At 34.3% G+C, this 27,132-nt stretch overlaps 1 protein-coding gene across 1 annotated transcript; it reads right to left on the bottom strand.

The window, feature by feature from the left end:
• Window positions 1–2,930: 2,930 nt before the first annotated feature.
• Window positions 2,931–26,832, bottom strand: LOC141566878 (E3 ubiquitin-protein ligase TRIM58-like). Its single transcript, XM_074312002.1, has 6 exons — window positions 26,370–26,832; window positions 17,787–17,882; window positions 16,553–16,783; window positions 13,084–13,106; window positions 12,850–12,950; window positions 2,931–3,775 (listed from the first exon to the last, which is right to left on the bottom strand). Exons 1-6 carry the CDS (start codon window positions 26,811–26,813, stop codon window positions 3,246–3,248), a joined length of 1,425 nt encoding a protein of 474 aa, XP_074168103.1. The 5' UTR covers window positions 26,814–26,832; the 3' UTR covers window positions 2,931–3,245.
• Between the last annotated feature and the right edge of the window lie 300 nt (window positions 26,833–27,132).

The raw sequence follows: 27,132 nt of genomic DNA, 5'->3' as shown, positions 1-27,132 counted from the left end.
GGAGTGGGTAAAACTGCTTCATGGATGGTACTGATGGTGTCACTGCCCCTCCCACTCCTTCTCCCTCCACACAGAAAGGCGGAATTGAGGGGGAGGGGCATGAGATGAGCAATGCCCTAAGGGTATCTTCTGAGAAGCACCACACCCCTTATGTTCATCAGCACTGTACTTAACTCCTTTTTTGCCCAATTCTTCATGCTTTTCAGCTGCTTTGTCAGTACCATCCCCCTCAGGCTCTTTCTCCTTTTTCCTTATTTTAAAACTTGTTGGATTCCTTAAAGCCAATTGTATTATGTTGTATGTTTCCTTAGGAATTGAATCAGGACCATTATCATTGTAATATTCAATTAGTTGCTCTCCCACTAGTTTCCACTTATCTGGCTCTAATTTTTCTTCCTTAGAAAACCAACTCTAATATTTCTAAGAGTCCAATGATCTGCTCCCAAGTTGCCAATAAACTTGCTTCTTTATTACCCTACCTAAGCTTGCTACACACTTTCCTTGGGGTGGGGAAGGTTCTTTTCTTAGTATTTGCCCCATTTCACCTGAGAAAAAAATGAAAGTGACTAGTTTGGCTCTTACCAAAGTTTCCTGCTTGTCTATTTTTGTACTCACCCTAATTCCATGTCACAAGGACTTCTCCACTGAGTTTATGATCCACCAGTCGAACTGCTGAGTGTAGGTCTTTATATACAGAACATCAAAATGTAGTGTACCTCTTTCTGCCCCATATAGGGCACCAAAATGTAAGGTCCAGGCTAGTTTTCTGGAGGTCCTCCAGATGGGCCTTGTCTTTGCAGGATGTTCAGGATGGTCAGGAATAGAGTCTAATGTCTTTATTGTCTCCTTCACAGTCTGTCTCCTTCATAGTCTGTTCACTGTGACTGTGTCCCCAGTTCTCTAAGCCCTTAAATATCCTATTACAGTTACATCATTACAGCATACTGATTAAATCCCCATATTAAATATTAAGTATATGTAAACTAGAGAACCATCATCTAATCAATTCCATTGAGTTAACAACTTGTTGTAAGTATCCTTGGTTCAAGTATACTTCTCCAGAGTTCTGGCCCTCTTCACTTATGAACATGTATAATTCTTCATGTTGATTCATATTGTTTGTTACTAGCCTGTGTTATATATATATCATATATGTGATGATGTAATGGTTCTCTAGCTCACATATACTCAGTATGCTATAATGATGTAATTATAATAGGGTATTTGAGGGCTGAGAGAACTGGAGACACAGTCAGAGTGAACAGATTGTGAAAGAGACAGTAAAGACTTTAGATTCTACTCCTGCCCATCCTCGTGATGACTATCCTGCTGAGACCAAGGCCTTTACAGAGGACCTCCAGAAAACTAATCCAGAAGTTACATTTCTTGTAATGTGATATTTGGGTTCTTTTTTAGTCATGGTTTTCAAGTAATCTAATGACTTGTGAATTTTTTCTTCTCACTATATTTTCCATGTAAGTTATTTTTATGACATACTTTGAATTTTATTTTTAAGCAATCTTTTGAATATATATATGTATGTATGTGTATATGCATGTATATGTATATATGCATATGCATACATTTATATATGTAGGTAGACATACAAATACAAATAAGCATACAGAGAGACATAGAGGTATATGTGTGCGTGTGGGCGTGTGTGTGTGTGTGCATGCATGTATAAAATTCTCACTATCTCATAGAGTCATTTGTTTCAATTTGATCCATTCTAAGTTTCAGGGAGTTTGCTCTTTTGCTAAGTTATTAATTCTCTTTCCAATTCTTTCTTCCATAACTTTCAAATTTTTCATTTTTTTCTCTAGCACTCTAATTTCATTTATAATTTTTATTTATAATTTTTAAAGTGCTAATTTCTTTTCTTTTAGGAATTCTAGTTGATTTTATGCCCAAATTATTTTTCTTTGAAGTTTTGCTTGTAAATAATCTCTTCTATTGAATGTATATTTTGATTATCCCTTAAAGTTTTTATGACAAGATAATTCTCTTATTTGCTCATTTTTTCCAACCTTTTTTTCTGACATTAGACTAAATGATAGGATCAGTTTCTACACAGTTCTGGAGAAAAGATCTGGGCCAGTCCTTTTGTTGTTTTCTTTGCTTATTGCTGAATTTCAGGCCTGAAGATCTGTACAAGCTTTCAGTGCTTTTAAAATGATTAGATTGGGGGAAATGTGATATGATCCTAGTCTGAGCTCTGAAAATTCTTTAGTTGTTTTTGGGTCAGGTCAAATATAAATTGATAATTGATTTACTGACTATCCACAATCTTGGAATCTCTCTTTGTTCTGAGTGACAAAACTACTGATGGGTCATCGTTCTCTCGTTCTGTTTCTTCAGTTGGAGTCTTACCACTAATGTTTCTGAACTTGCTTCTTAGTTTTTTGTCTATGATTGTTCCCTACTCTGAAATATCATTCAGGGTTGCAAGGCTTCTTTTTGGTAGCTAAGAACTGATTAGTTTGTAATGAAGCTGCAAGTTTGCACCTCTTATCTCAGTGAACAAATGCTGCTCACACTTTTATTTTTCTAAATCCTATCCCTAGTGATCATAGAGCTGTCTTTTTCCTTGTGCTAACATGGTTAGGAAAAATCGCACACTAATTTTTATTTCTTGAATTTTCCCACAGCATTTGCTTTGGTGTGTTTTCTAGTTCTATAGTCTAGAAGTATGGAGTTCTTTGTATTACTATGATGCTTTCTTGACTTAAACTACAATTTCACAACAAATTAGAAACCTTTTGCAAAATTATAAGTCCTCTCCTTTAGCTAAAGAAATTTTTCAATGACTAATAAATTAACTTATATACAATTAGAGCAAATAGCCTTTCAGACAATACAAAAAGAAGCTGGGTTTTTTTTCTTCCAACACGGTTTTAAAGGAAATATCAGTAAATAAATCACACACCTAAGTAACTTCTCTTTATAAAGGTAAAACAAAGTACTTTTCCAATGCAGACATTTCAAATTTATTATTCTTTCTTAATGAGAAGAATCTAAATAGAACTTAGATGATCTTTTTCATGATCAGAGATCATGGTCAGAGACCAGCTGACTTCCCAATGTCTTCCCAAGCATTAGAGCCTAGTTTTCATTTCCATTTCCATGAAAAAAAAAAAAAAAAAAAAAAAAACCTCTTAGGAGAGTAGTTTTTCCTCTATGATGATTTAGGTTGCATTCTTGGAGACAGATCATATACAAAAGGATTCCTGGGGGAAAAGAAACTAATTCCTCCTTTCTATTACTGCAGTTAAAGTTAAAGGAGCTGAGTCACAAATGAAGAAATAGGGCCGGATGATTCCCGATAATACTTGAGTGAATGTATAGATGTGACTTTCTTCTGTGATGTTGTAAAAAGACACTTCCCCAGCTTCACAGTCTAAGAAAACCCCAATTCCTTCTGGCCGTTTTTCTTGGAGGATTGGAACTGATGGGGATGTAAGAACCATGTAATCCTTCCCTTCCAGCATCCATAGTGCCCAGATTCCATTTTCAGGGGCTGGTGTGGCTTCCCCCTTTCGTGGGGCTGACTCCAGGCAAACTCCTAACCCCCACTCTGTCCTGTCTTCCATAGTCACTACCCAATAATGTTTTCCCGAAGTGAAACTCTCCACACCCAGGACACAAGGCCATGTGTCAAATCGTTCCGAGTTGTTGGGAACGTCTTGCCACACATTTCCATCCCAAATGCTTTGTTGATCCTCAGTCAGGTGAAGGCTGGGGTGAGCTGTGGCAGGATCCAACCGCACATTAACTGTGAGGAAAAATATAGAAGTGATAGAATGGGATACCTTCTCTTAGAGCACAGAGGCAAGGAGGCTCCATCTTTTTCTCCTTTTCTCATCATAAAGAAAAAAATACAAAAGGGGAGATTTATTCCAAAGGTCATTTGGCACATTCTAGATCCATTAGAATCTTAATTTGCAATCCTTTCCTCCTCCCCAAAACTACTGATGTTATCATAGGCATCTTTAAGTTCCTCTATCCTTTCACTCCCCCTACATTCCTTTAATGATGCTTTTGATCAATAATTATATTGTGCAAATATTCTAATTCCTTTATAAGTTGATGTTTTTAATAAAACTGTACAGTAAAACTTCATTCATTTAGGTCCAGCTAATTTAGAATTCATCATTTAACAATCTCTCTTAACTTTATTTTCCTAAGATGGATTAAGTTAGATGACTTCAAAGGTCCCTTCTGGGAAGAAATCTGATACTATTATGACTTGACAAGTGAGAAACTGAAATTTACCTGTTAACGATAAAATATATATATATATATATACATATATATATAGTTTTATATATATATATATATATATATATACATATATATAATATAGTTAAAATATATATATATATATATATATATATATATATATATATATATATATATATATATATATAGTCTGCTGTCCTGTCTAATGTAAATATAATCATAGTGAGATGTTTAGCTTTTTTTCAATTCTTAAACATTTGAAAAATAAATGAATATATTATATATGTATACATGTGTTATCATATGTACAGACACCACTCTTATTCTTCAGTAAATCCTTTGCCTAACATGTAACTAGATATCTGAAACCATGGTTGTCCATTGTTCTGATCAGAGTTCCTAAGTGTTTCATATTTGTTTGTTTTTACAATATTATTGTTATTGTGCAAATTGTTCTCCTGGTTCCTTTTTAGTTCACTCTACATCAGTTCATTAGTTTTCTTAGGTTTCTCTGAAAATATCCCCTTCACCATTTTTTATAGATTCATAATATTCTATCACATTTCTTCTATCCCATAACTTGTTCACTCACTCTCTAGTTCAAATGCACCCTTAGATTCCTATTCCTTGAAACTCTCTAAAGAGTTATATTTTTTGTATATCGTGAGTTTATTTGAGGGTCATTCCTCCTATAATTTATGATCCCTCATATTTTCCTTTCTTCTTTCTTTTTATTTTTCTCTTGAATGAAATGTATTTCTGAATCCAATTGTGTATGTTTCTCTCTGTGTGTATATTCTTCTCTCTTTTGCCCAATTCATAAGAGAATGAAGTTCATGTGTAGGCTCCCCTTTCTCCTTCCTCTCTCTTTCTTCCTGAATATGTAAGATAAATTTTTAAACCTTCTTTTCTTTTCCTATCCCCTCTTCCCCTTCCTTTCCATTCTTCTTTTAAGATCTTTAAGACATAAGAACCATTTCTACGCCTTCTAGTTGTTTTTTTTTCTATAATCCCTAATGATATGAGGTTCATAGTGCACACATCTACTGATTTTTAGAGCATTAGCAGTTTATTCTTGTTTAGTCCCTTAAAATTATTTGTTCCCCTTTACATTTTTATGTTTTTTTTCTTTTAAACTCATGTGTTTGAACTCTTTTCTTGTCTTTTTTTTTTTTTTTTTTTTTTTTTAACAAGAATGCTTGGAAGTGTTCTATTTCATTAAAATTCCACCCCTTTTCTGTGTCTTTCTAAATTATATTTAGTTTTGCTTGGCAAACTATTCTTATCTATAAGCATAATATCTTTTGCCTTCTGCAATATCCAAACTCTCTGATTCCACCTAGTGATGACTGCCAAGTTTTGTGTCATTCTGATTGTGGCTTTTTGGTGCTTGAACTCTTTCAGACTATTTGTTATGTTTTTTCTTTGAAATAGAAATGCAGGATTTGGGGTATAATGCTCTTGAACATTTTAATCTTGAGATTTCTTAGGTGACTAGTAGGTTCTAGTTCCACTTCACCTTTTGGCTCTAAGAAATTTTGACAGTCTTTCTTGAAATATTAAGTTTAAGCTTTTTTCCCCCTTGGTCATAGCTTGTTTTCAGGTAGTCCAATGACTTAACATTTTTCTCATCAATCATTTTTCAAGGCCATGTGTATTTGCTACGACACATCTTATTTTTTCTTCTTACATAGACTTTTCACCATGTAAAATATTTAACAACATAAAATATTTTTTGTTATCTCGTGCAGTCATTGGTTTGGTCCATTTTAAGTTTCAAGGAGTTTGTAGCATAGGTAAAGTTTGACCTCTTGTGCCAAAGCATTTATTCCTTTTCTAATTCTTTCTTCTATAGCTCTTTTTTCAGCCAGGATAATTAGGTATCACAGTACATTGGACTGGGATTGGAATCAGGATAATCTAAATTCAAATCCAGTAGTTCTTGGCTGGTTCTTTTCTGTTTTCTCATGCTATTGAGTATTTCATTGTTTTAGGATATCAAAGACACTTCAGGCTAGGTACCTGTACAAACTTTCAATGCTTCCAAATTGATCACTTGAAAGGAAAAGTATGATTGATGTCTCACTAGTCTGAATTTTGTGAGTCCCTTACTTGGGTTTGGGTCTTATCAACAATAGACTTCTGGTAGACTCAGCCACTCTCTTTCTGCCCTAGTTTCCTTATCTATCAAATGAGTTAGAGAAGACAATGACAATGACAAACTATTTCAATATCTTTGCTAAGACACTTCCAAATGAGGATTCAAAGAGTCAGACATGATTAAACAACAACAAGGGGAACTTTAAGTAGTGTGTTTTAGTTGGAAGGAAAGACAAGTTTAATTTCCCAGGTATTCCTGGGATTTGGTAGAATGAAATCCATTATTGGAATATAACTCTAAATAGGTATACTTTATTAAAATTTTAAAAAATAATCTAAAAGGGATTAAGAATATAGCATTTTATATTAATAAAATATATAAGTATAATCATGTAAGAAAATCCATGAATGAATGGAAAACATGAAAAATAATATTTGTATGAATGTTAAAAAAGAGAAGTGGTTTATTCATTGTGCTAGAGAGCACCTGGAGAGAAAAAAGGAAATAGATGAGAAAGTTGGGAAATAGATCACAAGTCTGGAAGAGAGACATGATATAGTAGTGGTCCCCACCAATGGAAAGTGACTATTCCAATGAAAATAATAAAACAAAAAATGATGAACATGGAGTTAATATCTAACAAAAGTAAGCAGATAGAGAGAATCTAAGTGCCATTTATAAATTTAAGTCACCTGGCCTCGATGAATTACAACTACAAATGGCTAAAAGAATGGGAGATGTTTTTACTCAACTATTGTCACATAGTTGAAAGCTGGAAGAGGTGCCACAAGCTTTGAAAAAGGTAAATATTCTTTCAAGTTTCAAAAGAAGAAAGAGAATAAAGTCTGTAAATTATGAGCTAGTGAGCTTAGCTTCAATTCCTGGAAAAAATCTAGAATACCTCTATTAAAGAGCTGTTTAGCAAACCTCTGGAAATGATGCTCTCAAAGAGACAGGATGATTATTTAAAACAAGTAATTCCCAATTAACCTAATATTTGTTTTTGAGAGGATTGCTAAGAGGTAATAAGTGAATTGAAGGTAGAGTTTTCTTCTATTTTAACAAAGCTTTGAAAAGCTATCTCATAATATTGTTGAGAAGATGTAAAAATATGAATTAGACAATAATACCATCAGAAGGATCTAGAACTGGTTTAATGGTAGGGCTCAAAGTCTAGATATTAATATTATAATGTCAATGGTGTTAAGGTATAAATGGTAAGCTTGTTAAACTTTCAGATAATACAAATATTGAAGGAACACACATACACATAGACACACACGTATATATATATAAGCTGCAAGTTAGAACAATTGTCATACTCTAAGTTTGGTTTGGTATCATAAACTATCTCATGAATTGAATCCAAGAAGATGAAATTCTAATGAGTATAAATGAGTCTTGCCCAGGAATCTAGAAAACAATTTTACAGATATTATAAGGATAGCCAATTGTTATTCTATAAAAGATTCGGGGGTTTTATGGACTAAAAGCTCAGTGTGAATAATCAATATGATATTGACAACCAAAAAAAAAAAAGCCAATGAAAGCTTTGGACTACAAGAATGGAAAAATTTCCAGGAAATAATAGGAAGATAATTGTTCTATTGTACTGTGTACTGATCAGACCTGGAGTGCTGTATTCAGTTCTGACTGCCATGATTTAAAGAACTCTCATAAGTTTGAACATATCCATAAGAAAATAAAGAAAATGGTACAGTAGTTTTGTTAGGATTCATACAAGGTATTAAGACAGTGGAATTGATAGAGACAATAGTTATTTAATTTAGCATGGTTCAGTATGATTGATCTGATGCTACAAGGAGATGTTAGGGGCCAGAACTTGAAACAAAGTACTAAGTGGAATTGAGGAGACAATGGTTAAATCTAGTTTAGCATTGATTAAATCCTACAACAAATAATGGTTTCCTAGTGATATAATGATTGGTATATACTCAGTGTGGAACATATGAGGAGGAGCTGTCAAGGCCAGAAAGGAGAAATCCACTAGAAGCTCTCAGAGCCTCAACCAGGATTCAGTTGAGCAGATTCAGAAGCCAGAGAAGGCAGTTGGGCAGAACAAGGCAGGCTGTCCTGTGGAGAACACTGAAACCAAGATCTGGAATGTCTCCAGAAAACTAGCAAAGCCTCAAGTGAAAGAGACAAGACTTTGAAGGAGACAATAAGGGATTTGAACTTTAACTTCTGGCTACATTTGGGGTGATTACACTGAACTGAAATGAAAGCTGCTCCCAGAAGCCTCTCAAGAAACCTGCTCCCAGAGAATATTACATCTTAGAGAAGAATATTATATTTTGGTGCCCAACATGGGGCAGACACGATCCTGATTTCAGTGGAAAAGTCTCCTCAACCCAGAAATTAGGAGAAGAATATTACATTTTGGTGCCAGAACATGGAGCATTTTGGTGCCAGAACATGGAACATCTTTAACCCAGAAAGTAGGATGAGTCCAACAAAAAAAAAAACTTTGTTAAGGGCTAAAGTAATATTTCAGCTGAAACATGACAGATGTTTAGAAAACAGCCTTCTTTTCCAATTCAAGGAAAATGGGTAGAAGAGCATTGTCAGATTTATGAAAAGCTAAGGTTTGATTATAATTTGGGATCAGATCACTGAACTTTTAGAAACTGTACCAGTACACATCTCTTTGGTTTTCTATGGAAAAAGAATTGGATTGAGAGGAGTGGAAATTAGTAGGAGAGCAACTACATCAATTCTACAATGAAAATGGACCTGACTCAATTTCCAAAAACAGACTTAATACATATAATTGAACTTTATTTTTTTTTATTTTATTTTAGGAAATTATATAAGTTATGGAATAAAGAAAAATAAGAAAGAGCAAGAGTGGGATGCAAATAAACTAGGTGAAAAGGATAAATAAGTGTGTTGCTTCTCAGCAGGAGAAATTAGGTCATTCCCCATCCCCTGACCTACTTCCCTCAATTAACCCTTCATGGGTGGAGGGAGAAGGAAAAGGGGGAGAAGCAGTAACACATTCAGTACCTCCTATGAAGCAGCCTATGACAAGATTGCAAAAAGCACTGGTTAAAGCAAAAAATGAAGGACAGGATGTATCTGATATAATAAATGCATACCCTGTGATTGAAGAGCTTGACTCTTCAGGTCAAAAAAGAAGATATATTCCTTTTGATTTGGAAAAAAATAAGGATTTGAATAAAGGTTGCACTCTTTATGGGACTACATCATCTTATGTTAAGATGTTACTAGATTATTTGGCTATGAAATCCTAACCCCCAGTGATTGGAAATCCATAGCAAGGACATGTTTAGAACCTGGACAAAACTTGTTGTGGCTTTTGGAGTATCATGAATTATGTAGGATTTAAGCCCAATGCAATAAGCAAACTGGAGTTAATGTACAAATCATCTTTAACCAACTAGAAGGTGAAGGTCAGTATGCAGAGAATTCAGCACAGATTAATTACCCCATAGGAATGAATGAACAGATTGCTACTGCTGCAACAAAAGCTTGAGGTGGGGGTGGGGGGGAGGGGAGGGAAGCCTTCACAAAAAAAAAAATAAATAAAATAAAATAAAACCCTTTACGAACCATTGGAGAAAATGCAGAAGAATTATATGGGGACTACACAAGGATGTTCCTTTAGAGGAGATCATAAGGTGCTGTGGCACAGTGGGGACAAGTGCTTATTATACCCAGACTATGATGAACAGGGGAAGACAGGGTCCCTCTTGATAAGGGACTTCTAGAGAAAATCATTGATGTTTTCAGTGTGGAAAAATAGGACATCTGAGAGCTCAGTGTAGATATAGAGATAGACTGAGAAGACAGGGTGAGAGAATCTAAAACCCTATGTCCAAAATGCCACAAGGGCTCCACTGGGCCTCAGAATGTAGATTGACCCAGGGAAATGAGAGGTGGGGCCCAGCTCCAAGACCTCAATCAAAAGACAGGTGGGGCATGATAGCAGCCGAGGTTACACCTTTAGAAGCTCAATACTCTGATGTGATCAATCAGCCGGAAAGCAATCACATGGCAGAAAGGGATTACATGATCAACCAACAGAAAAGCAATCAGATAACAGAAAGGAATTATAATCGGGGAGAATGCAGGCTTTTTTAATCCAACATAAGATCAGAGTCCAGTGCAAGTAACTTCAATATAATTGCCAAGTGATGAGGAGAAATCTCAAAAGTGGTAAATAGAAGGGACCAGATAGGTTAACTGCTTAGGAGAAAGGGTTTGCTTGTATTTCTACAGATGGAGAAGGAATCAAATGGGTGCCATCGAGCCATAAACACCTTGTTCATCAGAGAGAGACAGAAAAAGAGAAAATCTGGAAACAAAGGAAAAGACCTGAGAACAAAATCTGCAGGCATCATTGGATTCCCTAACACAAGATGAGACTGTTGCAGGACTTGAAAACCAGCAGGAATCAATGGACTTCTTGAGATGAAAAATTGTTGATGAGACTATTGCAGGACTTCAAAACTTGCAGGAATTATTGTATTCCTAGTACATGAACATGACAATAGATTCCTTTTGGACTATTTCTAGGACTTATGGACATGTATAATTCCTCATGTTGATTCACGTTATTTGTTATATCACTATTATCCTGTGTTACTAAGTGCTTATGTAATTTGTATAATTATGTGTAATACCTCCCATATTGATGAATTTATGTATACCTGTTTCAAGTGAGCCCCTTTAGAAACCTGCTAATCTGATTTGATTTACCATTTCCTTTGGTGTTTTCATCTCCTTCCTGAAACATCAGGGAGGGCATGATCACCTCTTTTTATGGTGTTTTCACCCCTTTTTTGAGCAGTCAGGGAAGGTGTGATCACCTACTTTTTTGTGGTTCTCACCTGCTTGAGAAGTCAGGGAGGTCAGTACCACCTATGTTATAAAACAAAAGAAAGAGGGAGATGTTAAGATTCTTACAAAGTACTAAGAGAGTGGAATTGATAGCATGATTCAGTATGATTGATCTGATCCTACAAGGAGATGTTAGGGGCCAGAACTTGAAACAAGGTACTAAGTGGAATTGAGGAGACAATGGTTAAATCTAGTTTAGCATTGATTTAATCCTACAACAAATAATGGTTTTCTAGTGATATAATGATTGGTGTATACTCAGTGTGGAACATATAAGGAGGAGCTGTCAAGGCCAGAAAGGAGAAGCCCACTAGAAGCCTCAACCAGGATTCAGTTGAGCAGATTCAGAAGCCAGAGAAGGCAGTTGGGCAGAACAAGGCAGGCTGTCCTGTGGAGAACACTGAAACCAAGATCTGGAATGTCTCCAGAAAACTAGCAAAGCCCCAAGTGAAAGAGACAAGACTTTGAAGGAGACAATAAGGGATTTGAACTTTAACTTCTGGCTGCATTTGGGGTGATTACACTGAACTGAAATGAAGGCTGCTTCCAGAAGCCCCCCCCAAGAAATCTGCTCCCAGAGAATATTACATCTTAGAGAAGAATATTACATTTTGGATTTTGAGTTCATACTATATGAGGATCAGTTGGAGTAATTAGATATGTTTAGCTGTGATGATTCAGGGCAACAGAGAGCTGTCTTCAGGTAGATGAAGGAGTCTTATGAAGAAAAGAGACTAGATTTGTTTTGTCTGCTCCCAGAAGACAGAACCAAGAACAATTAGTGAAGTTACAGAGAGAAAAAAATTAGTCTAGATATGAAAAACTTATTGATAATTAGAGCTATCCCAAAGTATAATGGGCTGCTTAGAGAGGTGGTAAGTTGCTCTTCACTGATGATCTTAAAGTAGAAGATAGATGATTATTGAGTATATCATAGTTTAGATTCTTTTCATGTAAACGTTGCTTGAGATGATTGCTGAGGTCCCTACCAAAATTTTCATTTGTGTGGGAAAATCCTAACCAGTGAGAAAAATGAAATTCTGCCTCTAACTAAATAAGTGATGTTGGTCAAGACATATTTTCCATGAGAGTTAGGTTTTTTATAGAATTAAAAAGTGATAGAATTAAATGATTTCTAAAGCTTCTGTAATCGCTAAATTAATAAACTTCCATTATTATATGTTTGTAAATTAATTGGCTGGCTAGTTCAAACAATTAGTCAATGATTTATAGAATATTAAAATGATTATCTATCTGGCCTATGTATTTTCCAAAATAGAAAAGATAGGTCTAGAAAGGTAAAATGAATTACCCACAGTTATATAGTTATTTATCAGAAGAACAGGAGTCCACAGAACCAGAGTTTCCTGACTCAAGTGCAATATCCTTTCCACTACAACATACTGATTAGGGTGACTTTTTTTTTCCCTTTTCTTTTACCTAGTGTTGTGTGGTACATATATTATGTTTTACAGTTCAAACACATCTCTTATTCTAAATAATCTGATTCAATTTGGCTATGTGAGATTTGACTGTTCAAAATTCCAAGCAGATAATGGCAATCTTGCATGACCTCAAAATCCAGGACCCTCCACCCTCACAAAGCACAAGCTACAATATACCTTGGAACCTCTTGAGCATCGTCATCATTCCAGGGACAGAACATATCATCTTCAGGTCTATGGAAATGAATTCTGGCTCCTGGAATTTTATATTCTCACTCCTAAAAAGAAACAGTTTCTCATGACTCTTCTCAGCACAATCTCCTCACCCACCTTCTTGTTATCTCTTTCCAGATTCATCCATATATTATCTAACCCTCACATACTTTGAATAAAAATAGAATGAGGACTTACCTTCTCAAGACGTCTTTAACATGCTGGAGGGGAAAGGAAGACAAAGTATGGTCAGAGGAAAATCTACCAGTTATGTTGCAGCAAGAGAGATAGGGTTAAGTTTAACTGAAAAGCTTTCAAATTTTCCTGAAAGGTGAGCTCCTGATATATAGAAACAAGAGAGGCTATAAAAGTTACTTCTATGAATATTTATATACAAGAGGTATTCCAATTTCATATTTTTCCTTGTCTTTCCATGATAGGTAAACCAGCTCTATTACATTAGAATATCTATCATCATTCAGATGGAAAAATGTCCATTGGCATTTCATCACTCCTAAGAGGCAGAGCTGAAGAAACAATTTGACTACACTCATATGACTTAATTTGACTGTAGTAGGCAGAGATTCTTGGCTTTTGTCCACTGGATCTCAATTTTAGTCTTCTTGATAAGAATGATTTTGTGCCACATACATTAATATTATTGCTAAGAACTGCATTTTCATTTTACAGAAATAATTTATATTATAGAGCTGTATGTTCATCAATTCAGCATTTTACATATATAAGGATATATATTTTATATAATCATGAGTTTCATTAAGTGAATCTTTCTACAGCAAAAAAAAAGTATAATTGCTTTGTGGAATAAGCTTTATATCCCAGGCATTCTGAATGCCTGTATCCTGATTTTGGATATAAAAGACTTTACAGGGGGTGGAAGTAAGGCAAATTCCTTCTTTTAGGAATTACATTACACTTTCCAACTGCTGAAAGTAATTTCTCACTTACTGAATTTTCTTCAAGATGAATTTCTCTTTTATTCCTTTCATATTCCTCACTGAATTATGCTTATCTATCTATATTCAATTCAAGAAAGCTTTTACTGAACCTGTATTATGATAAGACTCCTGGAATATGACAAAAATGAAATATTTCCTGCCCTCAAAGGGTTTATATTCTTCTACAGGGACACAATACATAAAGATATAAGTAAGTACAAAATAGAAACAAAGAAGATTCAAGGCAGTCTTGTTGGAAAGTGAGAATCATATCTAAGGCATCTTGATGGAAGGAGCATTTTAGATAATCCTTGAATGGAGCTAGAAGTCACAAGAAAAGGCTATAAAGAGAAAAACATTTCCATATTTGGAAGAATCTCTAAAGGCACAGAGATAAAAGATAAAATGGCACAAATGGAGAACACAAAGTAGACCTGTTTGATGGGATTGAAGACTGCAAAAGAGATAGTTATTATATATGATAAATCTGGGGAAAGACCCTTAAGTGAAATTGTGAAAGGTATTGAATATCTAACACAAGTTATTGTATTTTATTCTAGAGACAATAGAAAACCACTTCTTGAACAAAAAGAGTGATATAGTTGGGTTTACACTTTAGAAATAACAATTCTGAAACTATAGATAATGGATTAAATAAAGGAGAGATGGTACAGAGGGATCAATTAGGAAACTACTGAAATAGCCTAAGAAAAAGGTGACCAGGATTTGAATTAGTATGATAACTATTAATGAAAAGTAGAAAGAAAAGAGTTGTTATCAAAATTGAATATATAAAATATGGCAACAGATTGAATATGGGAGATGAGAAAAATTGAGAAGCTGAGGGTAACTTTGTGATCACCTTTCATGACAGAGCTGAATTATATTGATTTGGAAGTCCTCTGCACAGGGATTAATTGTTGTACTTCTATTAATTCACCTAGTAAGAGAATCTGAAGAGAGAAGAGAACCCAGGACAAAATCTCTGGGGATACTAATGTATAGGCTTGGCATGCAGATGATGATCAAGATAAAGAGATTGAAAAGATTTCAGTGCTCAGACATCTAGTAGTAAGGTAGAGAAAGTGTTTATGCTGTATGGACATATCTATTGTATTTAACTTATGTTTTAACATAAGTTGGTCAACCTGCCATCTGAGGGAGGGGGTAGGAAGAAGGAGGGGAAAAATTGGAACAAAAGGTTTTGCAATTATCAATGCTGAAAAATTACTCATGCATATATCTTGTAAATAAAAAGCTTTAATTAAAAAAAAGAGAAAAAGAAAAAAAGTGTTTATGAAGAGGGGGGTGATTAATACTATCATAGACTACAAAAAGATTAAGAAAATTAATAATTGAAACAAGATCACTAGATTTAGTAATTAAAATGATTTCCACAAAACAATAAAGAATTAAAAATTACAGAGAAAATATGTATACACAATGGAGAGATAGGAAAAAAAACCTACTTTTACTTCTTTTCAGAGATTAGGGGTTCACAGTTGTAGTATGTTGCATATATTTTCTGAGTTATTTTGGTTTTACAGATTCTTCCTTTTTTAACTTTAAAAATATTCTTAAAATTTTTAAGGATGTGTGAGAAAAGACTAGGGACTAGTAAATCAGACAGAGACGATGACAGGTGAGGTAGGAAAAAACTAAAATTAATGTAATATTTTTAAAGACTAGAAGAGAAGAGGAAAATGGCTAACAGGGTCAAAAGGTAGTTCAAGGAAAACAAGGACTGAAAAGCCTCCTCACATATGACAATGAGGGCTAAAGTATCCTACAAGGCCACTCTTTGCAGACATAAGAGTGGTAAAATTCAGCGAGAATGTCATAGTGGAATATTTACTGGGCTAGCTAAAACCATGTCATTGATTTAATTGTTGTCATGGTAACATGCCCATCACCACTTAATTATGGGTCAAGTACTAAGATTTGGAAATATTTATAGTGTGATGGAAAATACCTCTGACCCATGTTCCTTTCCTCTTTGTTCTCCTCTCTTAGGTCTGAGCCCACATTTCTACTTCTTTGCTCCATATCTTACTTGCCCATCCAGATTACAAGTCTCTCAAACTGGGGATTATGACCCTCCGTTTGTATATTCTCACCACACAGCACCTCCTATATATGTTATAATCTTATGTCAGGGAGAGAGGGGAAAAGGAAGTTTAAATTGTTATATGAGAAAATCAGATTGTCATGAAAAAGAACTTCCTCAGATCAAGCACTGCTGAAAATAAAATGGATGATGAGGCCCAGTGACAAAATACTTTTATCTGATATGCAATGAGGATTATTGATATCTGATGTGATGTTTTACTAGATAATGTATAGTAGAAATGTCACCGAATAAATAGTCAGTACACCTGATTTCTAGTCTTGGCTCTGCCTTTAGTTGGCTGAGTGACCATAGACAAATTACTTTTCTTTCTGAACCTCAATTTCTTCAGCTAGAAAAGAAGAGGACTTTTGAAGAAAATCACTTTCTCAAGAAAATCAAGTTTCTGATGTATTTATTGACTGGGTATCAGTCACTGAAATATGCATTTTAAGAGCTATAACTTTTTCGTGGGTTTGGCAGAGTAAAATAGGGCTCCAGCACATTATGAAAGATAGGTATCTTTGCTCCCTTTAGCCCTAGGATTCCATATTCATGTTTCTCCCGCTTATTCCTCCCTCTAACTCTCTCTAGAATTCACCTCTTGCAGGTCCTGAGCTGTACACTGACTACATTCCTCCAATTCCACAGTTAAGTTCCTCAGAGTTCGGATCTGCTGAGCCAATTTGGCCTTGCTATCCTTCAGTTTTTGTATGGTTGCTCTCTCCTCCTCTTCTAGTCTCCGCAGTTGCTGCTGCTCCTCCTGAATCAAAAATCCATGTTGTTTCTGAAACTCCAACATGAATCTCTGTCTCCATAGCTCCACCTTTTCCTGTAGGAATAAAAATGACAGAGGCTAAGCAATTACCATGTGTTAAAGGATATGGAGAAAAATGAATACACTCAGAGAAGAGCCGCAGATAAAAAGATGAGTCCAACTGAACTGAGAGGAAAGATTAAAGGAGTTAATCTATATCAACTTGAATAAGAAAAATTTATGTTATGGTATCATACAAGAGTTTTCAACTTTTAAAATACCATAAAGGATATCATATGTTCTCCTCTAATGAGGAGAGAACAAGAAAGAAAGAATATAAACTATAGCATGAAGGCAAGAAGGATTTTCTGAATTAGTCATTGATTTTGACTAATTCAGGTCACAAGAGGAGATTGAGAATGGATATCTTTGAAGAGTAAAGAAATCTGAATATTACTCTTATGTGACAAGTATTTTAAAGATGTTAACTTGAAGCAAAATAATGATAAATGACTTTTCATTATCCCATGTACTCATGTTTTCATATTTAATATTAAAATTTTTTCACAATGATGAAAGAGGCATTTAACAGTCTGCTTTGCACTCAATGCTTTCCTTTTGAAGAGGATATGGGGTTGGGTATTTAGTGCTTCTCTGGCCTTGGACAAGCCATTTAAACTCTCTGGGTCTCATATTCAAAGATTTAGAACTGGAAGGAATTTTAGAGGTCATCTAGAACAGATTCCTTATATTTTATGTATAAACAAACAGGTCCAAAAAAGTTGCTCAGTGTCATACAGAAAATGGCAGAGACAGTATTAAAACCAGTTACTGGGATTGTAAAATTCTTTCTCTTTCTGCAAGACTACTATGAATTTCATTAAAATTCAACAGTTCAGTTTAATTAAGCACCCATTATGTGCTAAATATTATTCTAGCCAATGGTAAACAAAGGCAAAAGTGAATTCCTCTCTGTGTTCTAAAATACCACTCCTAAAGGCATCAGTAAGGACCATACCACTATAATAGAATATTAAAATTCACTCTCTCAGGAAGACGAATGTAAAATTCTTCTTACCTTCCAAATCACTATTTTCTTTCCCACATTGGTTTCCTGGTTCAGCACTTCTTCCATCTCCTTCTTCACATGTTCCAAATCCAACTGAACCTTTACCTGAAGTAGAAAATCAGCTGATAACTCCTTTGGCAAAACCCAGAAGCCAGGTTGGAATTCTAAATCAGGAAGTGATTCCCAAGGACAGCCCACAGTCCCTTGGGGAGTCAGAAAGGGTTTGAAAAAGATCTATTAATTGACATGAAAAATATAAATAAGCAAACACATTTTCTTTATAGAATCAATCCATCAAAAAACATTCATTACATTTCTGTGGGTCAGAATCTGTGCTTATTATTGGGGTTATAAGGAAAGCTAAAAGATGGTCTCTGCCCTTGAGCTCATAATGTGAATAAGGCAGACAATTTGGAAATAGCTATGTGCAAATAAGTTCTATTGAGAATAAATAGGAAATAATTATCAGAAGAAAAGGCCCTAGAATTAGAATTAAGAGATATTGGAAAAAAAACTTCCTATAGAAATGGGAGTTTTTCTGGAACTTGATGGAAACCAGAGAATCTAGAAGTTGGAGATGAGGAGGAACATTCCATTCATGGGAGACAGAAGGAGAATTACTCAGAATTGAAAGATGGGGTACTTAGAAAGGAAGCCACTGTTAATGGATCAAATAGCATATATGAGTGTGTAAGGTATAAGAAGAGTAGAAAGTTAGGAAAAACAGATTACAAATAATTTTGAATACCACACAAAAGATTTTATATTAGAACATAGAAGTGACAGTGATGCGATCAGTGGCAGAGAGTTATTAAAATTGCCTTATGGTCGGTGCAAAGGTTCTTCATGAAAGAATTCGTGAAAACCCAAATTATTAATTGGCAAAAATGAAAGTTTTGCTAAGAGACTGACTTCTATAGTGGCAAAGTCCTATTAGGTACATGGAGTCTGACACTGAGAAGAGAATGCCTTCTCAGTGAGCAGAGTCCTAGTAGCTGAGCAAGCTTCTTTGGGCCTTCTGCAAAGAGTGAGTTTAAGGAAACCTGTTATATGGGTAGTTCTTAGTGGGGGGCTGGGACAGCCTCAGCTGATCACAGAACAGGATTTCTCAATTGAATGAAAATTTAGAATTTCAAAAAGATTAATGGGAGTTGATTTGCCCTTGAATAGTGTTGCTTCTCTCTTTCTGGGAGGATGGACCCTCTCTCTAGACTCCTTGGAGCCTGGGAGATCCTGATCTCTCAGATCAATTTAATTTTAAAGGGAACTGTTTCCCTCCCCCTTCATCAGGGAGTCATTACAGTTTATTGAGTAGAAGAATGACATGGGCAGACCTGCATTTTAGGAAAATCACTTTGACAAGTGAATCTGGACTGGAATGGGGTGAGACCTGTGACAGATAGACCAACCAACAGCTTACTGAACTAGTGGCATGATGTGAGGAAAGCCAGTTCTTACATTAGCTATCATTCTTACTCTGCCTGAGGTTTGCATTTTCTAACAACCTCAGTTTCATTATCTGTAAACTAAGATTGATAATTTGTTCAGAAGGTTGTGAGAAAATGCTTTGTTAAACTACAAACTATGTAAATTTGATTTATTATTATTACTATTTGCTATCTTAGACTTTTTGATTAAGCAAAAAACAAAAAACAAAAAAACAAAACTGCAACACTTATGGACAGATAATGTAAATATAGAGAACAATCCCTATGAAAATATAAATATTTCTACAAGGAATTTATAATCAATTTGGGGAAACAAAGGAAACACAAGAAACAACTAGAAAATAAGACAATATACAATTAAATGCTAAACATATGTTAGGAAATATAAAAATTAGAGAAGAGAATTATTTCCTTCTGATACTTTCTCCATGCCAAAAATTAAACAAAACTAACTGATAAAGAAATCATGTTAGAAAGCAGATACAGTATTTACATTTATAGTGTGTGGGGGAACTTTTTTTTTTAAAAAAGAGGAGTGAGGGATATTTTTGGTTTTTACCTATCATTTTTTTTCATCTAATTTTTAGATGAAATTAAATTTAAATTTTCCCTTTAATTCCACTTGCAACATTTCTCATATTTAACCCATACCATTTCTTTTTGCTGATGCCTCATATTCAATCCATATCAACTAGGACAATATTTTTCCTTCTCTAAACTTTCTCTTTTTCAGTCTATACTTAAAAATATTTGCAGAATATTTTTTCCTATATACATGTTTGATCAAAGGTGACTCAAATAAGTTGCTATTGCCTCCAAAATAAAGTTCAAACTTTTAGTAAAATGGCATTGTTTGTTATTCTTTACTACTTCAATATGTGAACATATCTAAGATGGAATATTCTTCTTAAGGAGACCTTTAAGCAGAAATTTCAGGAACTTTCACCACTATAGTTCCTTTCCCTTCTTCTTCTCAACTATTCCACAATACATTTGGTCAAAGTAATTTCATTCAAGTGAGTAATTCAAGATACAAGATACAAGAAATAAATGGTAATTCCAATTCATGCTCATAGAAAATAGGGAACTTATTTGTTACTCCATAGATGGGATTATAGAACTAGCTTGAGGGATCTGATGTACAAAAAGTGAGATAAGCCAGGCAGCAATAATGCTGACAAAGTTATAAGTAAGAATTAGAAGAGGAAAATGATATCAACTTTACAATTAACCTGACAGAGAGGAATTACAAAATCATAGAACTTTAGGAATGAAATAGCAAACATTTTTAGACTGCTTTGAAATTTTCAAGGCATTTTCTTCACAAAAAAGTCCTCAAATATAATTTAGGATAAATATCATCTTCACTTTGTGGATAAGAAAATCGGGAATGAAAAAGATTAAAATGATTCAGGTCTTCTTGTTTCCAGGCTTGAGACTTTATTTTTCTTCCCTATTATGACAAATTGTCTGTTAGGAACAGATCTAACATTTCCCTTTTTATAAGAGAAATTTGGAATAGGTTTTTATCAATGTCAGTAATATTCTGCTTATCTGGAGGCCAGAATTAGGGTGGCCTCAACTATTTGGAATACATCCAAAAATCAAGATATAAATGACAAAGTTCTCTTTTTAAACCAAAATAGCTTCAGGGAAGCCAATAATATTTTTTGAATTATATTTAAAGTGAAACCCTTGAGTCTTCACTGAAAAAAGAATTGGTTACTTATTTTATATACAATTCCAATCTTTGAGGCCAAAGAATCACAAATTATAGAGCCAAGAAGATGGAGGACACTGAAATCAGAAAGAAGCAAAAATTAAACATAAGGAAAGTAAAAGAAGAAAAATTACTAAAAGCAGATAAAAGTCAGAGATAATTTATGGTAGATAAAAAAAAATCTGTACACTCCATAGATACTGAAAGTATAATTATAAAATATCAAATTTTAAAAATTGTACACATTGATGGCAATAGTCACTAAGAAAAGGTTGATATTCAAAACCTATATAAGAATGGAGGGGAGAAAATAGAACAAATTTTAGAAAGATATTTTTCCAAATGGTTATAATAAAATCAATCCATTAATAAGTATTAAATGGTTACTATATACCAATTACTAGGTTGGTGCTAAAGATTTGACACAAAAGTGAGGAACAACTGGATGTAAATAGAGAAAATATTTTAGAAAGAGGGATGACTACACAAAGGCAAACTAGAAAGTCAGGAATAGAAGTAGATCAGTCTGTCTAGAGTGTAGAGTACCTGATGCATAGAATGTAGAGAATGATGTATAATCAGCCTAAAACAAATAGTCTGAAGCCAGATAGAGAAAGTCTTTAAATATCAAACAACCAAGATCTGTTTTTTCCCTTAAGGGAAAAGGGGAGACACTGAAGTTTGGTTTTGTTTGTTTGTTTGTTTGTTTGTTTGTTTGTTTTGTTTTTTTAAAGAGAGAAATTATATATAGACATGTGTCTTAGAAATATCAACTTTGTTTTGATATATACTTTGCAGTCAAAGAAGAAGAAACTCTAATACAATTAGTTGAAACAAGATCTGGATCTTACTGGTACTCAGCCCATGAGCTTCTTATTGCAAAATTCAGAATTAAATTGAAGAAAATGAGGAAAAGCATCAGACTGTATAGTTATAACCCATTTAACATCCTTTACTTATGAAAAGTAAAGGTGATGAATAGATTTAAGAAATTAGAACTGGTAGATAAAGTGCCAAAAGAATTATGGACAGAGGTTCACAATATTGTACAAGAAACAGCAACAAAAAACATTCCAAAGAGAAAAAAATATATAACAAAAAACAAAAAACAAAAAAACAAGAAAGCAAAATGGTTATGAGGCTTTACAAATAGTTGAGGAAAGAAGGAAAATTTAAAAGAAAAAAGAAAGGGGAAAATAGAAGCAAAGAGAGATAATTTTTTATCTTTATCATTTTTTATCACTTTATCCAAAGGGAATTTTAAATGACCAATGTAAAGAAATAGGGGGAAAATAGGATAGGAATGATAAGAGATCTCTTCAAGAAAATTAGAGATAGCAAAGAAATGTTTCATGAAAAATTGAGCTTGATAAAAGACAAAAACAGTAGGTATTGAACAGAACTAAAAGAGAGTAAGAAGAGGTGGCAGGATTATACAGATTAACTATACAAGAAAGATTTCAATATCACCAAAAACCATGATGGCATGGTTACTGATGTAAACTCAGACATCCTGAGAATAAATTTAAGTGGAACATAGGAAGCATAGCCAATGGTTATGGAATAGTTAATGGAAGTAATGAAATTCCAGTTGAGCTATGTAAAGCTCTGAAAGATGATGCTGTTAAAGTGCTGCTCTCAATATCCAGCAAATTTGAAAAACTCAGCAGTGGTCAGTAGATTGGAAAAAAATGAGTTTATATTCCAATCCTAAAGAAGGACAATGTTCAATTTACCAAAAAACTGTATTCTTTCATACACCAGCAGAGTTATACTTAAGATTCTGCAAGGCAGGTTTCAGCAATGTGTAAATCAAGAATTAGCAAAAGAATAGTCTAGGTTTTTTTCCCCCTGAGGCAATTGAGGTTAAGTGACTTGCCCAGGGCCACACAGCTAGGACTTGTTAAGTGTTTGAGGTCAAATTTGAACTCAGGTCCTTTTGACTTCAGGGCTGGTGCTATATCCACTGCACCAACTAGCTGCCCCAAGAGTAGTCTCGTTTTTTTCAAAGAGGCAGAAGAACCAGAGACCAAATTGCCAACATTTGCTGAATGATGGAGAAAGCAAGGGAATTACAGAAAACATCTAATTCTGCTTCACTGACTACTCTAAAGCCTTTAATTATGTGAATCACAACAAAATGTGACAAATCCTCAAAGAAATGGGAGTACCAGATCATCTTACTTGGTTTCTGAGCAAGCTGTATGCCACTCAAGAAGCAACAGTTAGAGCAGAGCATGGAACAATTCCTTGGTATAAGATTGGAAAAGAAGTATGACGACGCTGTATGCTGTTATTTATTTAATTCATATGCAAAGTATATAATGCAAAATGTTAGGATGTATGAATTAAAAATCAGAATTAAAGTTGTCAGGAGAAATATCAACAATCTCAGATATGCAGATGATGCCTCTCTTACAGCAGAAAATGAAGAAGAATTAAGACTACTATTGATGAAGGGTGAAAGACAAGAGTATAAAAACAAGCTTATAGTTCCACATAAAAAAGAAAATAAGCTCATGACCACTGGTTCTATAAATTTCTGGCCAAATAGAGAGAGAAAAAATATAAAATGTATAAGGTTTTATTTATATTCTTGGTCTTAAAGATGACTGCAGATGGGGACTGCAGTCATGAAACTAAAAGATATTGCTCCTTGTAAGGAAACTATGACAAACTAGATAGTATCCTGAAAAGCAGAGCCATCACCATGTCAACAAAGTTCTATGTAATCAAGGCTACAATTTTTTCCAGTAGCAACATATGGCTGTGAGAGCTGGACTATATGGAAAGCTAAGTACCACTGAACTGACACTTTCAACTTATGGTGCTGGAGAAAACTTTTAAGAATCTTTTGCACATCAAGATCAAATCAATCAATATTTAAAGATATATATATATATATGTATATATGTATATATATATATATATATGTATATATGTATATATATGTATATATGTGCATATATACATATATATATGTATAAATTAATTAAGGCTATTAAGACTACTAAGGTGAACCTTATATATTTAAGTCACATAATAAGACAAGATTCATTTGAAAAGACCCTGATGTTTGAAAAGCATGAAGGCAAAGGGGGAAGGAAGGCAACAGCAGGGGATGAGATGAATAGATAGTATCAGAGAAGCAATGAACATGAGCTTAGGCAGTCTTTGGGAAATGGTAGAAAATACAAGACTCTTGCAAAGAATTAGAATAATAATGAATTATAATATTTTCAATAATAATGAATAACTAAACAGCAATAAAGGCAAGAGGTGCTATAAGCTGAACTAGAGTGATTGTGGTTTGAATAGAGAGAAGAAAGTTGTGAGAGACATTGAAAAAATAGAATTGTCAACAATTGGCAATGGACCGAATGTATAGTTGGAGGAAGTCATGAGAGAATGAAGCACTAAGGAGATAACTTCTAGATTGCAAATATGTGAAAAATGGTGGTGATTTCAATGAAAACAAAGTTATAAGGAGAGATGGATTGAAGGGGGAAGATATTTTAGACATGTTGAGTTTTAGATACTTGTGGAAGATCTAGAAATAAATTTTCAGAAGTTCAGAGATAATTGAGACTAGAAAATATAGTTATATGCATATATACCCATATAGAGTGATAGAGAGTGAAACATGGATAATATGTGTATTGAGACAGAATGCTCTGACAGATAAGAAGAGAATCAAAGCAAAATAATATCACAAAAAAAACAAGCAGGTAAGAATGTTTGAAAGCAGGAATTGATCAAAAGTGTAAAATGTAGCACAGAGATCAAGAAGGATAAATTCTTTGAAAAATGTCATTGTATTTCGCAAAGAGGAAATCATCGCTTATCTTGCAGAAAGCAGTTCCAGTGAAATAGGAGGTTGGGTCAGAATGAAGGTCTTGAAAGATTAGTGAAAGTGAAAAAGTAAAAGAGATGATTGTAGACAGCATTGTTATCCCCTAAAAGTTTGTAAATAAAAGGGAGAAGTGATGTGAGATGATAGTTTAAGGAGTTGGTAACGTCAAGTGAAGGATATTTCTTTCTTTCTTATAAGTATGGGAGAATTCTGAGCATGTGTGAAGGCATCAGGAAACAAGCCAGTGAATAAGAAAAAGTTGAAAATTAGAGCAATTCAGATGAATGAAGGGGTAAGTTCCTGAATATAGGAGGAAATGGGATCAAAAGCAAAAGGAAAACTATAGAGGGCCAGGAGGTAGAATCCACTTTTGAATCTTACAGTAATTTGGCTCACCAAAACTCCCTATTGAAATAGCAGAACCTGCTTGTCAATATAATAAATTAATAATCTAGCGACTAAAGCAAACTGCAAACACTACTCTTTGGATTAAAGGCAAGTCTTTGAAGTTAGGACGGAAAATAGCCCACAATAGAGACTAAAGGCATTTGGGAGAAAGATACTTGAGACAATGTTATGATAAACTTTACCCTGTTGTGTATTTCAACTATTTGCATCTCTGTCTAATTAACCAAGATCCCCGCGTTAATCAGTTACATTTCAGTAGATCTTGTTTGTTAGAGAAAACTATAGGAACTTCAAAGAGTGTATTTTGTATCAACCCTACGAGCACTTGAGGTATATATGTATTAGTCTCTCTGATCAATAAACTTTGAAGAGCTTATAATCCAGACTTCTCTGCCTGTCCCAGGTATGTTTAGACACCATTCATCTCATTACAGGAGTTGGACTCCAACAGAAAAGAAGAAGAAAAAATAAAGAATGAGTGCAAATAAGAGAAGTGGATTCCAGGTGGAGTCCAATATATAAATACAATTATGTATTGAAGAAACGTCTTGATGAACAAAATTGGAAATTAAATCATGGACTATTCTCTGGAGAGACAGCATGGTGGCATACTCATTCAGATACCTAGGAGTCATTAAACATCTTCAAATCTGTTTAATCATCCATAAATTATTAATAATTGTAATCTATTTATTAGCCTAGTGTTGAGAAAAATAGTTTATAATCTTGATTTTCAGATGTGATTATGAAAAAAAATTAATCACTCCCACCAAAAGTAATGCTGAAGTTACATTGAAACCTATATCTATAAGAAATCTATTCTTGTGAATTATAAACCACTTCAAAATACTAATTTTATTCCTATAAAATAATAATAATATAGTACATACCTTTCATCCTCCAGTAAGCCTTTCATTATTTTCCCTTAAGAGTAGCAAACTTCACCTTTGTATCTTACATAGCACTTGTATTGTATATAAGTGTCTATATCTTATGTTACTAACATAACTGCAAGCTCCATGAAGACAAGTGATACCATATCTACAAATTTTTCATTAGCATATAAAACTATGCTTTGCACTCAAAAAAGGAGGGGATTGTTATATTAAACTGAACTATTCTTTCCAAACTCTGATTATATCTGAAGGAGAAAGATTTCTTACCTTATAACTTCTGATAGCTTCCTCCAAAGGAATGGTTTTGTGGGTTCTGTGTTCTGGGGAGGTGTCACAGATCCAACACAATGGGATTTGGTCTTCTTCACAAAAGTGGTTCAGCTCCTCTTTATGAATCTCACATAACCAGGTTTTCTTTGTACTGGAGTTTAAGGCTAATTGCTTGATGCTTTCCACCATGCTGGCCAGCTGTCTATTTGGACGGAAGCTGTTCTGATGAAATTGACACCGGCATTGGGGGCAGGAGTAGACACTCCCTTGAGAACTGTCTGATTTCTCACAAAATTCAGTGATACACTGGAGGCAGAAACTGTGGCCACAATCCACACTGACTGGATCCTGTAAAAAATCCAGGCAGATTGGACATTTTGCTTCTTCCTTCAGCCTCTCTACAGAAAAACCTGTAGCCATGGCTGTTGCTTTCTTCAGCATCAACACACCCACTGCCTGGCTTTTCTGATAGCAGCTGCTATTTCTTACCAATATGACTTCCCTCCCTTATTTTGAATAAAAGAAGGGTGTGACCTCAATAAGCAAGGATAGGGACATCTGGAAATTTGGTCTCAGACACTCACTGGTTATGTGACCCTATTATTTGCCTCAATTTCCTCAACAGTAAAATGAGCTAGAGAAAAAAATGTCAAATTCTCCAGTATGTGTGCCAAGAAAACCTCAAATAGGGTCATATAGACAGATATGACTGAAATGACTGAAGAACAACAACAAATTTGCTTCTGGAATTGACAGAAAT

This window comes from Sminthopsis crassicaudata, chromosome 4 (assembly GCF_048593235.1).
Source record: "Sminthopsis crassicaudata isolate SCR6 chromosome 4, ASM4859323v1, whole genome shotgun sequence".
NCBI classification, from domain to species: Eukaryota; Metazoa; Chordata; class Mammalia; order Dasyuromorphia; family Dasyuridae; genus Sminthopsis; species Sminthopsis crassicaudata.
Note: the sequence above shows the minus strand (reverse complement) of the source record. Positions and strands in the feature narration are given on the sequence as shown.

Bases quoted from the DNA above. Each gene is read 5' to 3' on its own strand.
- LOC141566878 (XM_074312002.1), bottom strand. From the start codon at position 26,813: ATGCTGAAGAAAGCAACAGCCATGGCTACAGGTTTTTCTGTAGAGAGG. The intron at 16,784-17,786 runs GTAAGAAGAATT...TTATTCCTACAG, and splicing joins AGAAAATAGTGATTTGGAAG to GAAAAGGTGGAGCTATGGAG. The intron at 13,107-16,552 runs GTGAATTCTAGA...TTTCCCCTCCAG, and splicing joins CAGCTCAGGACCTGCAAGAG to CATGTTAAAGACGTCTTGAG.